Source organism: Pseudorasbora parva, chromosome 20, assembly GCF_024679245.1.
Source record: "Pseudorasbora parva isolate DD20220531a chromosome 20, ASM2467924v1, whole genome shotgun sequence".
Taxonomy (NCBI): domain Eukaryota; kingdom Metazoa; phylum Chordata; class Actinopteri; order Cypriniformes; family Gobionidae; genus Pseudorasbora; species Pseudorasbora parva.
In genome coordinates, this window is record NC_090191.1 from 17,770,074 (window position 1) to 17,788,144 (window position 18,071).

Below are 18,071 nucleotides of genomic sequence, written 5' to 3' on the forward strand. Positions count from 1 at the left end.
CCATCTACCGTTCAAAACAAGTGTCTAGTGGTCTAGTTACTGTAATCATCTTAAATTATTCACCACTGTCATAAAACAAACATTTTAATAAACAAATGACAAAAACAATAATACACTGTTTGACAGAGATCTTTAAAAAACGCATTCTTTTAACAGTAGTCTAACTATAAAGATCACTGGTTTCAGGCTTGCATACTAAGCTAGGCCTATATAGTAGGCAAAAACTGTATGTGAAAACAAACAAATTCTGAATTCTGAAGTGTGGGAATAAAGCCATGGGAGAGGAGTGTGTATTGCAATGATGCAGCGCAACTGCTACAGGTAACATGACAATGACAACATGATGGTAAGGGTAGTTTATTTCATGTAGTACAATACATTACAATAATGTGTTGACATACACAAAACCCCATAGCCACCCAGAGCAGTACAGTAGATATAAGTGGTGTATAGACAGACATAATGCATTTTGTGTAAAAGTACAGAAAAGGGTATTTACTAAAAATGTTTAATTAATGTGAGAAATTGACTACATAAATTGCATAGTGTGCATGTAATGAATTGATCTCAATTTTAGTGGGTTAGAAACTTTTAATTTTAACAGTATTTTGAGCTCTTTGTACTATGCTGTAATGCTTAAATTCATTGACCTATTTGAAGGCTAAGTTTAAGTCTGGGAGTGCTGTATATTTAAGGGATTTAATTTCACTATTTCTTGTATGTTAAAGTATTTAACATCCCAAAAATTACACAATTCACCAATAAATTCAAATCAAAATCTCAATTTAATTAGAAGAAAGAAATTTAGAATTCAAATTGGGCTTGATTAAATTCTTAAAAAGTCAAATGTATAACAATAATGGTATTGTTTTTACCATAAACTGACATGCGCACAATAAAATCACATGATTTAGAGCCTAGGCCAGAATATCCAAGCAAACCCAGGCAGGAACAGTGCTATAATGACGGAAGAGAACAGATTCACTCCATTGTTATCCAGGATGGGTTTCCCACATATTCGTTTAACACTTGGTGACTCGTAACTCACAACTTTCCCGATGGATTCATCGTATCCTTGATGGAGAGGGGAAAATGATCAATCATCACAAATAATTTAAAACAAATACTGAAAGAAAACTAAGCACATAGGTCAATCACATATAAGTATGTCCAGTATGATAAAAAGGGTATGCTTTGCATGTTGGCTACATCACATTGCAGGTGGACAGCATTTCTCCATATTTGGAATTAGGAGGATATTCAAAACTGTTATCAACTCCTTCATTTTTATTATTAAAGTGCCCCTATTTGAGATATTACCTTTCATGTGTATTATAACTGTCTGTAAATGCAAAAGTTCTACAAAGTTTCTTAGATCAAATAGCATGATAAATGGACTTCTTGTCTCCTAAAACAAATTATTTATTCTAATCTGCTTGAAACAAATCATCAGTAATTCAAGTCTTACTTCCTGTACAAATATAAGTAGGCTTGTAACAAATTTGCATAATGCTAGTCTTTATTGGCTGCCCGTGAACAACATCTACTCTGACCCTCAAATGCTGCAGTTGTAGCTGAGGCCTAGAAGAGTTTAAATATATTTCGACCTCACTCAGACTGTCACCATGGTCTTACCATAAATGATGCCAGCCCTGATGGCTATTCTTTGGACTTTTACAAGGCTTTTGCTCCCAAATTAGCCCCGCTGCTCCTGAGATTGTTTGAGAATACTCTAAACAATGCAAAATTACAGCAGTCTCCCACAGAAACATTTCTTACACTCATTCTGCCTGGAAAAGACCCCCTCAAGTGCAATTTATCTCTTGATCTCTCTAAATGTTGATGTTAAAATTCTTGCCAAATTATTAGCCTCTAAAATGTATACTGTTATACCAGTAATAGTATCTCCAGATCAGACAGGCTTTATTAGGGGTCGCCACTCATTTACGAACTTAAAAATGCTTCTTAATATTTTGTATTCTCCTGCATCCAGGGAAGCCCCAGAGGTGGTGATATCCCTGGATGCAGAGAACGCTTTTTACAGAGTGGAGTAGAGCTATCTATTTGCAGTATTGAAAAACATTTGATTTTGGCCCAAAATTTATATCCTGGGTCCAAATGTTGTATTCTAATCCTGAAGTATCTCTTATAACGAATAAAATGCGTTCACAATTTTTTCCAGTATTAAGGGGCACAAAGCAGGGTTGCCCTTTATAAGCCTTCTTTTTGCATTAGCAATAGAGCCACTTTCCATTATCACAAGGTCACCCTTTCATTATCACAAGGTCACCCTTGGCGGTTACCAAAGAAAGTCGATCTCCTCTTCCAAGTGGAGGGCCAAATATGTCATTCGAAACTATAGACATTATAACTGTGGGTATGGCCTTTGCTTAGCAGCTCTCTAAACACCTAGATGACTCTATAGTAACAACTCTAGCAAGTGGCGAATATTCTGGTGTCAAGACAGACAACTAGACTGAACCAACTGTGATACCAGTTAGGTTGTTCGGTTTCTTCAATCATTGATAGATTCGGGGAAATCAGTTAAAACCATAAGGGTAATAAATCAGGTAATTGAGCTTGATGCTTTCCATCCAGACCCACTTTGTTCTGGTGCAGGGTTGGATAATTATTCTCTATGTCCTATTAGAGCATTGCACACATACATTGGGTGCACTGTCTCATTGGATAGTGGATATAATTTCACAGGCGTAGTCCAACCAAATCCACCTATCCCTGGTGACCTGGTTGCTCACTCTACCAGGAGCATGACTGGGTTTCCTGGGTGGCACTAAAAGGGGGTAGCACACTCAGACATCTGTGATGCAACCTTCTTGGAGCACTCCAGGCACGTTCACAAGATTTTATATAATTAATGTGACAAATCTAAATTATTTGGGGTCTGCTGTTTTATCTGTAGTTAAATAGACAGGGAAGTGTTGACGGTCTGAGTGAGGTAAAAATAGATTGTAAGTTATGTCCATAACTATTGATCTATGAGACAGAACGATCACCATCCCTTGTCACTTGATTCAAGAGGAAGGGGTAGGTTCACCCGGATGTTATATAGCCAACCCCTAAGGTTATTCACTTGACACTGTTGATATTAGGTCTTGAGGATAGGCGGAAGAATGGCATCATTCAAGGTAAGTGGTGATGGTCTGAGTGAGGTTGAAATAGAACCATAGTTATCTACGGTTCTATTTATATAGAACCATAGATAACATAACTTACATAACTTACATTTGTGTTGTCGACATGTCAAGAAGAAGCCAATTTTTGCACTGTGAAAGCAATTTCACTTTGTATGCACTTCCAAAAGGATTGAGGACTCACCTAAACACCTTAATACAGTAAAACCAACATCATAGTTACTGTTAGTATCACTGTGTTTACAAGTGCTGAGAAAGTTTCCACAGCTGAAATTCAGATATAGTACATAGTATAAACATTTAGTTTACGATGCGCTGTAAGCGGTAGATTAATCACTACAGCCTGGGCCATCTGACCAATCAAAGCAGAGCAGGCTCTTGGAAACATTTAGAGAGAACGGATTCTTAAAGGGTTAGTTCACCCAAAAATGAAAATTAGCTTATGATTTACTTACCCTCAAGTCATCCTAAGTGTATATGATATTCTTCTTAAAATCAGAGTTATATTAAAAACTCCTGGCTTTTCCCACCTTTATAATGGCAGTGACTTGTTAGTTCATTTTTGGAGTACATACAAGTGCATCTATTCATCATATAGCTGCTCCCCGTGGCTCTGGCTGGTACACAGATCCATGTGGCCCAGAAAAATGTGCAGAAGAAAATAATTTTGGGGTGAACTAACCCTTTAACCAACCCGTTACAGACACTGTGGGAAAACGGGTGATGTTGCAATGTATATTATGAGAATGAATTATATTATTCAACCTTATTAATTGTTATAAACCTCCACACACACACAAAAAAAAAAAACTTTAAAATAGTATAATAGGAGCACTTTAAATAAAAAAGTAACATTTGTTTATATTTTATTTTGCACCATAAACATAACATCTCCCTTCCTCCCGTAATTGTCTTCTTTGATGAGGTGCATTTTTCTTATTGTAAGATGATTTGAGTGTATCTGTAGCAACATCTGCAGAATGGGAGGTTTGATACAAATAATGTGTAATAAATTTAAAACATTAGTGAGTAAAATATGTAGTAACTAGTTTATTTGATTTTATTTACCTTATAAGTTTTCTATTTATTTTCCTTACTTGGATTTTATAACATTAATCAGCCAGTTTACCTGAATACTGCATGGTTGCACCCAGGAATGAGTCCAGCAAAGATCCAAACAGGCCAGCTATTACTGCATACAAGATGATAGGCCACTGAGGAACTGCCAAATGCAAATCTTTGACCAACAGGAGCTGCATGAAGTAGTACGCTACACCCACGGTGCCGCCACCCAAAACACTGGCCACTAATCCAACAGGAGTGACGCCGCCATTGGTACCTATAAACCATTTTATTTCAGAGAAGACAAAGGCAAGTTGCTGAAATATATAACTTCAAAGAGGCCCAGGGTTTAAAATTAACACCCGCCAAATGTGGGTGAAAATCACCCATGGTGGGTCACAGTATACTAGCCAATTTGGGAGCTATGGTTAGTTCTGTTCATTTGCATGCCATCACAATCAGAGCCACGAACATTAGCAAAACCAAGACTTCTCACTCCATATCTTATTTTGCGTGTCATTACACAGCACACAGTGAGGAAACTGCTGATCACAGCTAATGAATTGACAGCCTGTCTACAAATCTTAAGCATGTTTACCACTAAAAATTCACATTTTAGAGCTTCACTATTGTGAAAATTTCAGAATAATTACAATTTGTTATGTTTTTGCTGTTTTTGAAAGTGTCTTATGCTCAACAAGGTTGCAGTTTTTGTAGTAAAAAGAGTTATATTAAGAAATATTATTACAATTTCAAATAATTGTTTTCTATTTTTATATTATGTTCAATCTGTTATGTTCAGACTGAAGGATGACTATCCCTACAGCCTAAATAGAATTAAAACCTTTGTACTGCCTTCTCTTGACACCGTATGTAAACAACTATAAAACCACGCACTATAAAGACATGATGAATTTGCGGTCCGTACCTTGAACACCCTACTGTTCTGTGCGACAAAGATAGTGACATTTATCCTTTGATCTCACAGATCCAGTTATATTCATAACCTATGATCTATTTCCACCTCATTCTGACCGTCACTATGGTCTAAATAGGATGACTCATACCAAAAGGGTTGTGAGGTACAGAAGATTCTGTATTATCTAAACTTCACTGGGCAGCAGACATCAGAACTGCAGTGCTCACAGGTGTTGCATGGTTATATGCTTGTGCTACTTCTAATGGAGAAAAAAATAAATAGATTTGAAACACAAACTGCAGCATCCTTTGTAGACAAGATTAAAAATAAATGTACAGTGTGCTCCACAAATAGGCACCTTTGGTAAAAATGAGCAAAACTGGCCTAGTAAATTTCAAAATACTCATAAAAATCTAACTTCAATTAGTCAGATTAAAGACACAAAAAATCTTGTCATAAATAAATACATATTCTAAGATTTATGTTTCCCACATTTGTTGGTACCCCTACAAATTCTAATGATTAAAGTAAACAACTAAAGTAAACAACTAAGTAACCTATATTCCCATACACATTGTGTGCTTTTAAGTTTTTAATTTTAGAACCAGGAACACCTAAAGTGATAGTCATAACTTAATAGTCATAAGTCATAACTTTCCGTTTCACTGGCTTACTGGCATATAAAGTGATACACAGGTCAAATTCCAATCGTCATACATCAATATGGGAAAGACCTGAAAATACAGTAATGATGTGTGACAAAAGGTTGTTGAGCCACAAAAAGTATGAACTGGCAATACGATAACAGTTTAATTGTTGGAATACTCCACTATATTACCTGTCTGGCTATCACCATACCAAGCTCAATTTAAGACTGAACATTGGTCTGGGGAGTCTGCTCTGTATTTTCGTGTGATGAGCCAGTCTGTAATTGGTTCCCGCAAAAGTGTAACAGAAGCAGTAGAAATTAATGTAAACACCTCTTTCATCTGATTGGTCAAACAGCTCCGCCTTCAGTGCAAGCTTTCATTCTGTCAGGCAGAATACAAGTGCGGGACTGACAAATGCAGTTTAATAAAACAAATGTCTGAAAACACCACACACTGCTAACTACACAAACTATTTAAAGCAGAATGTTGCTGATGTTGCTGGTCACGTTATTCGTGTTGTTGCGATTTGCAAGCGACCCCATTAATGTAAGCCACAGTATTATTTGAGATGATAGCCTATTTCTCATTGATAAATACAGTGCAAATAGTTCCGTCTCTTTGGATAAAAGGGAAACGGAAATAAAAATAAGTAATAGGCTGAACTGTAGCATGATAATATGTCTGTGATATTTACCACTTTCATCTTTTATTTACATCAAAAGGCAGATAGGCGTGTGACATGTAGCCTAAATAATTTTTAAAATTGTATAGAAATAGTTATATTAATGAATGTAAGCATGTGTAGCCTATTCAGTTCACGTGAAAAGAAAGAGACAGAAAAGTGAAAAGATAGTACCATTGATACTGACAAAATTAGCAGGGTTTGGGATAACAATAATCATGTTGGTTGAAGAGCATGACATACCTTTAAAATATTATTAGTTTTATCATAAAACAAATACAATTTTATTAGATACTGAATTGGGTGATATTTCTCTGAGTTTTCTTTATTATGTTTGCTTGATAGAGCCAGCATATAGACCTATTTAAACATTTTTATTATTTATTATTAATATTTTGAGAACTTTAATGTTTCACCAAACTCAGCTCAGACCTTCAGACTGGTCTGACTAGTTTATATATTTTCTAGACTTACTTTCCCAAAAAATCCCATTGACTTGCGTTATCTGAGCAAATAATGATTAAAGCTGTCCACTAGAGGGGGCGACAATAAGTCTTTTCTACTCACATTCCCTGTTTGCATCAGTTTAAATGACAAATTAATTTCATTCATAAATAGGCCATATCTGTCTATGAGAACAAGCTTTACACTTCAAGCTGTACAGCTACTTAAAACTTGAACCCTGCTTCAGAGTTTGCCACTCTTTAGTTTCTTTTAAGATATTCACACTGGTTTTTGCATTTAATGTTTTTCCATCTGGAACTTGTATTTGTAATGAGCTTTATATTTTAAGATGTACTCGCTGTTGACAAATCACCCTTAATGTAAAGAGCTAATGTCAGGGCAAATGTCCTGCAAAGTTTGGCTAGTTAAACACACATGAACAAGCTAAGCAATGTCTACAGACTATCTAGAAATGTTCATGAAAGTGTGTTAGAACTTGTTGGATCTGAACTCTGCAGAACACTTTCCTCCTGGGTAAGGACTGGGTTTTAAATCTATAAATGAATGTGCTAAGTTGGGTGTCTGCATGCAGATTGTAGGTCAGTCAGTACAAGAAAATGGAATCTACAAAAAACGTTATTCTGTTCTGCACATGCAAACAAAACAAAACATGCAATACTTTTGAACTTTTGAAGATGTCTATCACATTTTTGTCTTTATATCCTGCTTAAACCTTACTAACTGAACAAATGTTACTGCAGGAAGTGGAGAAAAAATAATATAGTTTTATGAAAACTCTTAGTAGCTTCAAGCACACTGGTAGGCCTGTAGCTTCTGTGATGATATGCATTAGGGCACTGCCTTGAGTTCTCCATCCATTGGTCAATACAGACCTTACACCTCACCACACTCCTGCAGCATGAGGTGAACGCAGATTCTTCAAAGATAGCTTTATAAAGAAAATATAGTCAACATTAACTGCAGATGTGCCAAAATAAACATGATTATGTTTTGGAAAACAGTGTCATATCACATCAATTACAGCTGATATCATGGCTAAAAATGTTAAAAACTTTAGTTACTGCAAAAACCCAGTCTGTAGCTGCAACAGACTTGCAGTTACAAATTATATCCCTGAATAGATTTAACATGATTTCAGCCGAGCGATATCCATGAATAAATAATTAAAATTTTAGGGTGAACTACTACCTTTAACATGTAACTTATCTAAGGGAGGCCAAAGTTTACAAATTATTACATCACAAGTAATATAAGAGTGTACTTTTTATAAAAGTTTAATTGAGTAAACAAGATATATGTGTTTGTAAAAATGTTTTTATATTTTTAATTTGTTGGCTTAACTCAACATTGGAACCCATTGATAAATTAGAGAATACAATGTCAAGGCCACACTCAAGTATTTTTTGATGATGATCTTTTATATATATAACCGATTGCACAAAGTGGCCTAAAATGTAACTCCCAAATAAAAAGCAAGTCAGAACAGAAGTCTGACCTTTTAATACTTCTGGAAATTTTGTTTTAAGGTTTTTTTCCATTCATTTAAATTGCCTTATTTTAACCCCCCTTTTTTAATGAAACTTTTTAAGTGAGTGACCTTTTTTATTATTATTAGTATTATTATTGTCACAGAGATGCTGGAGAAAAAAAAATGTCCTTCTAAACCTTAAATTGCAAATCCAGTAGCTGTTGGAGGCCTCTCATGGTTAGGAGAATGTATCCAGAAAGATTCAAGAGATAGTTGCCAGTATATAGGGAGCAGCACAAAGGGCAAACCTATAGCAACAATTAGCCCCATGACAAATACAAGTTCCAGATGACCATTCTCTAGTTTCCTTTAAGATATTCACACTGTTTTTTGCATTTAATGTTTGTCCAACTCTGAAGCAGGGTTCAAGTTTTAAGTAGCTGTACAGCTTGAAGTGTAAAGCTTGTTCTAATAGACAGATATGGCCTATTTATGAATGAAATTAATTTGTCATTTAAACTGATGCAAACAGGGAATGTGAGTAGAAAAGACTTATCCTGTCGCCCCCTCTAGTGGACAACTTTAATCATTACGGCCTTCATTGCTCAGATAACGCAAGTCAATGGGATTTTTTGGGAAAGTAAGTCTGACCCGATTGAAAAGATATAAACTAGTCAGACCAGTCTGAAGGTCTGAGCTGAGTTTGGTGAAACATTAAAGTTCTCATAATATTAATAATAAATAATAAAAATGTTTAAATAGGTCTATATGCTGGCTCTATCAAGCAAGCATAATAAAGAAAACTCAGAGAAATATCACCCAATTCAGTATTTAATAAAATTGTATTTGTTTTATGATAAAACTAATAATATTTTAAAGGTATGTCATGCTCTTCAATCGACATGATTATTATTATCCCAAACCCTGCTAATTTTGTCAGTATCAAGGGTTCTATCTTTTCACTTTTCACTTTCTTTTCACGTGAACTGAATAGGCTACACATGCTTACATTCATTAATATAACTATTTCTATCCAATTTTCAAAATTATTTAGGCTACATGTCACACGCCTATCTGCCTTTTGATGTAAATAAAAGATGAAAGTGGGAAATATCACAGACATATTATCATGGTACAGTTCAGCCTGTTATTTATTTTTATTTCCGTTTCCCTTTTATCCAAAGAGACGGAACTATTTGCACTGTATTTATCAATGAGAAATAGGCTATCATCTCAAATAATACTGTGGCTTACATTAATGGGGTCGCTTGCAAATCGCAACAACACGAATAACGTGACCAGCAACATATTTCTGCTTTAAATAGTGTGTGTGGTTAGCAGTGTGTGGTGTTTTCAGACATTTGTTGAACATGAAAAATCAAGCCAAAATCTAATTTTTTCGTTTTTTAAACTAAACAAAAAAATAAATAAAAAAAACACCCGATTTATCTGTTCTCGTTTTTCTATTCTAAACAGGAAATTAAATGATCAAAACGTACACGGACCCACATCCTACGCAGTTTTTCCTTAATAAATCACAATCAGTTCTAAATGTAGCGCAGCTTTTGCGGCTTCATGTTATGGCCATAGTTGCCCATAAATAGTCTGTGAAACACCCACAAGTTAATATCCATCGATTGGGAAATCATGGCAAAAAACTTAACTTCACTCTATTTAAAGCAGAAGTTATTGTTGGCGAGGTGGAAAAGAGGAGAAAAATGTTGTTTGGAGGGCACAGTGTGGGTATTACTAATGCCAAAAAGGCACTTGAGTGGAAAAAGGTTGCAGACGCCGTAAATGCTGTGGCATCACAACCTCGGACCGTGGCGGAAATAAAAAAGAAATGGTCAGAGAAGTCGAGGCCATCGCCAGAGTGGGTCTGCCACGGGTGGGGGAAAGGGGACACCGGAGCTGACCCCTTTTGATGAGAATTTCAGATTTTTCTGAAGGACTGCACATTTTCCCATCAAGTTTGCTTTTTATAAATACCAATTATTGCGTAGCATTTTCAACATTGATAATAATAATAATAATTATTATTATTATTATTAATAAACCACTATTATAATTTTGCACCAATAATAACTGATAATAACTGAGCAACAAATAAACTCCATGTGACACTGAAGCCTGGAGTAATGGCTGCTGAAAATTCAACTTTCCCATCACACGGCTACATTTTAAACTATAACAGTAAAACTATATTGTTTTTATATTTTTACTGTATTTATTCTAATTACTATACTACTGTATTACTGTATTTTGCCTTGGTGAGCATAAGGTACTTTTTTTTTTAAACATTTGACAAAACTTTTGACAGGTAGAGTAGAGCAGTGGCCAAAATTTATGTTCAGAAGGAATATTTATTTTTCATGACCCTGAAGTTTGATTAAACTAAATTAGATTAGATCTAAATATTGGATTTATATGTTTTTTAAATAGTTTAAATGGTAAGAAAAGCAATGTTAAAACAAGAAAAATCAACAAAGGCAAACTACAGCTATAGGTTTTATTTTACTTCGCAAAAAAAAAAAACATAAAAAAACTAAAAGAAAGTTCACAGGAAAAAGCTCTTGTTTTTGCATATGTTGAATAAATAACTTGCAAAAAATTGCATCCGCACAATTTGGCATGTTTCATTGTGTTATCACAAATAAGACTATTGACTCCAAGAAGATAAAAAATTATAATAAAATAATAATATTAAATAATAATAATAATAAAGTGTGAAGATGTACATTTTCCTAGGACAAAAAATCACTTTTGGCCACTACTGTATATCTAGATATTACAACAAAACATTCTGTTTGAGGCACTACTCTTTCATATCATATCATATCATATCTTTTTTTCATGTTATCGAACAAAAAAATTATAGGATTTTAAATTTATATAATAAATATATTTAAATATGAACTATAATTTTGATAATCTGGTTTATTTCTGATATTTTTTTGTTTTATTTAGGCTAGAAGTTCTAGCAGGTAACTTAATTGTGTAGCCAATTTGATTGGTCCATAAAAAAGTTAATTTCAAGCCCTGGATCATAATTATTGTCTCTGGTCATTTACAGCATCTGTGGCATCAGTTTATGTTGTATTCAAACACAAACTGATGTCACATAATCTGTTAATGGAAAGGTAAACATTGGAATATTCTGTTAACTTCCACAATTTCAACTTTGTGCTCTGTACCTGCTGGGACATCTCTCCACGTGGTGATGAGCCTGGGTGTGCTCTTGCTAAGCACAGGACCCACCTCAGAAGCCCAGGTGTCCCCTGTGCTGCAAGCCAGGGCTCCCAATAGGGATAAGCACATCCATGAAGCAGAATATTGCTTCCCAAAATCCACAGGTATTTCTCCAGGACCAGCTTCAATCATGTAGAGCAGGGCCAATTCTGTAGGAACTCCACCATTACAGAAAACTTGCAACCAGTTCCTCTGGCCACCTGCAGAGATCAGAGAAGTCAACATCTAGCATAATTTCAGCACTGGAATGATGCTAATATAAAAAAACAATAACTGAAAAGCTTTCCATAAAATAAATAAATAAATAAATAAATAAATAAATAAATAAATAAATAAATAAATAAATAAATAAATAAATAAATAAATAAATAAATAAATAAATAAATAAATAAATAAATAAATTTTTGATTTTTGATTTTGAGAAATTTCGGAACCCAACTAACATGAAATTTATCACATGATACCACTGGAGCTGATAGAAATAACTAAGCCTCTGCAGAATTCAGAAATTGTGAAGAGAATTATGAGGGCCAAGCAGTTTAAACATTTTCCAAATCATTTGATAAGACATGTAAACACTTGATCGACCAATACCTTGCGAAATGTTGTTCGTATCCGCCACTCCCTTAACTTCAGAGATGCTGAAACTGTAATACATGCTTTTATAACCTCCGGACTACTGTAACGCCTTATACAGTGCATACCTACCAAAGCTATACATCTACTTCAAATGGTGCAAAACTCAGCCGCTCGAGCCCTTACATTTAACAAAAAATCTACACATATCACTCCCATACTTTATAAACTTCACTGGCTTTCTGTGGCCAGTTTGTATCAAGTTAACTGTTAGTTTTAGTTTAGAAAAGCTAGCCATGGCCCCACACCCTAATACCTGGCTGAGTTATTGCAACCATATATTCCTGCCAGGACCCTCAGATCTAGCAATGATAACTTGCTTGTAGTGTTATTGGCCCTGAGCTATGGAATAAGCTGTCCCAGAATCTTGGTGCTACACAACTCTCCAGACATTTACGTCCCAACTTAAAACTCATCTATTCTCTATGCTCAGTAAATAATATTTTTTCTCTTAATTTGTCTGCCTTTATGTCATCTCACACTTTTTCATTTTATGTAATATGATAACTTTATTGCTAACTTATATATAACTTATGATAACTTATGTTAATTATCTGTAGTTGTTTGTTGTCTCCTTCTAATCTGCTTGTTTATTTGTAATAATAAGCAGGCTGACTGTTTTTTGTTGTTCAATTGATTGTACTCTCGTACTTATTATTATTATTATTATTATTAATCAGTATTGCCCAATTATTTAAAATATTCCGATATGTATAAGATACCCCAAAAGCAAAAGAGGGATTGATTGTGTCATGGCTGAAACAACAACATATTAACTACTACAATGATGATAATCTCAGGCACTGTTAGGCTATTATCCGCCAAAATTAAGATTTTCCATAGACCATAGACTTTAAATCAGTCCATATTCCCATAACCATAGACTGTAAAAAATATGGATGTACTGTTCGTGACGTAACCCACAGGATTCCGATAAGCCGTTCTGAAGCGTAAAGTAGAGACAAGCTGGCCGTTGCCATCTTGGCAATTCGTCATCGCGTGTCAAGCGGTCAAGCCCGAATAACAGAAAATGGCCATAGAGGCGGGATGTAGGGGGAGCGGAAGTGACGAGATGACTAACAGACAGTTATCCACCAGTCAATAAAAGTGGCTAAGCCCTTAATTATGCAGAATTTAAGGCTTTATATAATGTAAACAAATGAATTATTTAAAAAAAATCACCCCACTCACAGTTGTCATGAAGGCCAAAATTAGCCGCATAGACGCAAATCACAATTTGTACCAAGGCTGTAAACATGTTTTTTCTGCTGTAAAGTTGGAAATTTTAACATGGGGCTCAATGGGATTCTGTTCCCTTCTGGAGCCTGTCCCTAGCGGCCAGTCGAGGAATTGCAGTTTAAGTCACTTACTTCAAGAAAAACTTTGGGAGGTTGCCGCTTGTTTATAACCCGACAACTTTTTACACAAAGTGGGGGAGGCATTAGGAAGTTTGATTTTATTTATTCATTTATTTACAAATTAATTTAAAATGTATTCAAATAGCTATATTATATTTACTTTTGGTCTAAAAATGTAAATTGAAAAAATACTTATTAAAGCCTTTAAATTGATAGGGAATAAATGTATTTAAAAAATATATATTTTAGTACTTTTAGTAATTACTTAAGGCCATTTTACAATTTCTATCATCATACAGCAACCAGTAGCCCCCATACATTTTACAGGCCAATACAAAATACAGAAATCCATATAAATTCAAAATCACATACCTGCCTTATGTTAAAAAATAATGTGAATTACACAGAATGTATTTAAATACAACTAATCTCTTTGGGCTTGTAGAATGAACTTTCATGCGCTAATTTAGTGAGTGGAAACACACGACAAGCAACAAAAATAGAGATTTCTTTGGCTATTAAAATAAATTTAAACAATGACCGAATATCTGAATTGTTAATTAGCCACTTACCTTCTTTGTAATCTGAATCTATTTGTTTTTTGATGTACCCTTTCCATTTGGTTAGTTTGGTGGATGTGACAAAAAAGGTGAACAAAGATGCAAAAAAGCTCATGTTGGCCATAGTAAGAACAAAGCCAACCAGCAGCGCTGCAAAGAGAAGGAAAACATGTTTATCTGCGATTTATTAATCTAGTCACATCATCAACAGTACACTAAAGTCCATTTGCAGCAACATACATATATACAGTGGGTACAGAAAGCATTCAGACCCCCTTCAATTTTTCACTTAATAAAAAAAAAAAAATCACTCTGTTACATTGCAGCCATTTGCTAAATAATTTAAGTTAATTTTTTGTTCTCATTAATGTACACACAGCACCCCATATTAACAGAAAAACACAGAATTGTTGACATTTTTGCAGATTTATTAAAAACAGAAAACCTGAAATATCACATGGTCCTAAGTATAGAGTGAAAAATGTAAGGTAAAAATGTAAATGTAAAAATTAAATGTAACAAATGAATACTTTACGTACCCACTGTGTATAATAATGCAAATATTGTTGGGATTAAATCTCTTTAAGAGCTTTAAAGGTACACATAAAAATATGTATTCATTTTGTTTTCTTTAGCAAGTCTGTAAGCACCTTAATCAGAGATTTAAAAAGAAAAAAGTGCTAAGAATATTATAGTGTCTATTTGATCAGAAGACATGATCTTTATTTCATCATTGTTAATTTTTAACATTAATACTTTTTACACGTTAATAAAAATAACTTACAAAGGTAACAAACAGCTATTAGGTTTTTTTTTTTTATAAGTGGTCAAAAGGTTCACATACACAAACACACACACACAAACTAAAGGCCAAATTCAGTATAAGAAACAAAACTAAAGTGAAATGAAGATCTCCAAAAAAGTTTACATTTACACTTGGTCACGGCCAAACGACCCTGATATAGCCATACAAATACCACGATAATTATTAACATAGGGATTTTGGATCATTTTCATTAAGGGTTGAATGAAAGACCCAGGACTAATTCGCATTTTTTTTATTTGTGTTGTTGTTGTTTGATCAAAACTTTATTGTGCTTTTCTTACAAACAGTTAACAGTATTGACAGTAACAAACATTCACTAAACCATTTTAATATGATGGATATACTGTAACTTATAACAAATATAAATAATTAAATGTGAACTGTCAAATATAAATGACATGCAGAAAGAAAGTGTTTATAAATGAATATATGTTCACATAAATGAACATTATACATTAACAGATGTTTCCCTTCACTCAAAAACACATTAAACAACACTTAATTTCAATATTAATCTCCATTTCCAGCCATATGCAAAGCATGCTGGAAAATAACAATGGAGTCTCTAAATAAAACTGCACAACTTTGAGCTAATTTTCTTAAAATAATCAAGTAACCTTATTTTCCTTAAAGGTGCCCTAGAATGAAAAATTGAATTAACCTTGCCATGGTGAAATAATAAGATAATAACAACGCAAAAAAAGTGCTTCTCAACATAAACCCAACAGTGATGCAAGCATTGGGGATAATTTATATGCACGCCACCCAACATTTGCATCTGTCCAAACATGTGCATTGTCAGGCGGAAATCATCAGGAACGAATCATCAAAACAAGCTGCTCGCATAGACAGACTTCAAGTTCCAGGCTGTGCAGGACACTTTTCTACCCTTCCCACAGATAAAAAATGTCAACAGTCATGATTGATGTTTATAATCCGATACCACAACAATTTAATTCAAGATTGTTCGTTTGTTCGGCCCATTTCAAGCAAGCTTCGTTCAGCGTCTTAAACTGAAGAAAGTGGCAATTACAACTGTATTGCTGCAAGCAGTAAGTAGCGATGTATCCACTTATTGACTGTTTAAACAATTTATTGATTAAAAATTGAAAGTTTCTTAGAGAGACAGCATTGTCTAGATAACGCAAGATGCTTACAGTAACAATAGGAAACACCAAGTACCATACAAAAGTATGGAAGCCCGTTTCCGCCACTAAATTTTAAAAAAATAATAATAATTGCGACTTTTTATCTCACAATTCTGACTTTTTTTCTCACAATTGCGAGTTGTAAAGTCAAAATTCTGACTTTTTTTCTAGTAAAGTCAGAATTCTGAGATATAAAGTCGCAATTGCGTGATATAAAGTCAGAATTCTGAGATATAAAGTCGCAATTGTGTGATATAAAGTCAGAATTCTGAGATATAAAGTCGCAATTGCGAGTTAAGAAGTCAGAATTCTGAGATTTAAAGTCGCAATTGCGAGTTATAAAGTCAGAATTCTGAGATATAAAGTCGCAATTGCGAGTTATAAAGTCAGAATTCTGAGTTATAAAGTCACAATTGCGTGATATAAAGTCAGAATTCTGAGATATAAAGTCGCAATTGCAAGTTATAAAGTCAGAATTCTGAGATATAAAGTCGCAATTGCGAGTTATAAAGTCATTGATCTGCCGTGTCCCGACACGAGTTGTGTCGTGAACACATTATAATAAGTATTTTAACTGTAGTTTTAGCTGATAATGATGGAATTATTGTCTTATTACCTGAGTGGCATTAATATCTCTGAGCAAACGCGCTCTTGAGGGGATTTTAAATGCAAGCTTTGGCACTGAAACAGAACGGATGTGAGGTGATAACGTTCATATTCTGATGTGTTATTATGGAAATATAATCCCCAGAACATCACCACCCTCAGAATGTGCTGTAATTCACGATTTCCTTAGAGAACGAGTGTGTTCAGTAATGACACGTCCAGTTGGGCCTATGACATGTCGCTATACATACAGTCACCTGAGCGTGGCGCTGCTGGGATTATATTTCATAAATAACGAATCATTAATAGCATATTTCATTAATAACGCATCAGAATATTCTGTAATGCAGGATTTCGTTTGAGAATTAATTGTATTGACCTCCATATGTGCTCGGTTTTGATCATATTTGAAATAATAAATTAATCGATCTTTGGCTAATCTGTTACAAATTCTAATAAAGTAATATAATCGCATATCATTAAATCTCAGCTGTAAACATTATATAATGTCATATTTCTATGTGCTTTAAATATGTAAGACATGTTAAATGCCTCAAATGATAAATATGTACACTGGCACTTTACTATATTTATTTGACAAGAACCTCTTACTCCATTCCCTGACTGTTAATTCTATATTATAGCCTATTCTGTTCCATAGCACACATGTACATACAAATTTGTCTATTTGTGTGTATTATGCATACGTGAATGATCACTCATTAATTTATTTTTATTCTCTATTGTGTATAGCTACTGGGGTATACTGGAAACTTCTGTCACTAAGACAGATTTCTTGTGTGTGCAAAAATGGCAATAAAGCTCCTATATTGATTCTTTCTGATTCTGGTGTCACATGCGCCATTTATTGAAACAGTATCATTTTATCTTTTTAACGTTTAATGAAAACTGCTGCCCGATCACAACACGTCAGTGCTCTGTCGGTAGGCTACATACAGTCACCTGAGAGTGGCGCTATTCTGGGATCATATTTCATTAATAACGCATCATATGCTGTAATGCAGGATTTTGAGAATAGAAAATAAATACAAAGGGGTACTCTGGTTGAATTTGTCACGTGGGCCTTTTATTAAAACATATAAGATTATTATTTACAGGAGTAGGCTTTTAATGAAAACTGCTCCATCTCAACCTCATATTTCTGTTGCAACTGTTCGGCAGCAGAACTCACTGTTTCTCTGTCAGGTTCAACACCATTCAACCGCACGTGTGTGTGTGTGTGTGTGTGTGTGTGTGTGTGTGTGTGTGTGTGTGTGTGTGTGTGTGTGT

The 18,071-nt window shown here is 34.4% G+C and overlaps 1 protein-coding gene across 3 annotated transcripts in view; it reads right to left on the reverse strand.

Annotated features, from left to right (window-relative positions):
- Positions 1–341: 341 nt before the first annotated feature.
- The window catches only part of tmem19 (transmembrane protein 19), a 37,445-nt gene continuing 19,715 nt past the window's right edge, over positions 342–18,071 (reverse strand). For all 3 annotated transcript variants that reach the window (XM_067428118.1, XM_067428120.1, XM_067428119.1), the window contains exons 4-7: positions 14,214–14,351; positions 11,593–11,847; positions 4,282–4,491; positions 342–1,074 (exon numbers count right to left, since the gene is read on the reverse strand). In XM_067428118.1, coding sequence (XP_067284219.1) covers positions 911–1,074; positions 4,282–4,491; positions 11,593–11,847; positions 14,214–14,351 — 767 coding nt within the window. In that variant the 3' untranslated portion in view covers positions 342–910. The remainder of the gene's footprint in view (positions 1,075–4,281; positions 4,492–11,592; positions 11,848–14,213; positions 14,352–18,071) is intronic.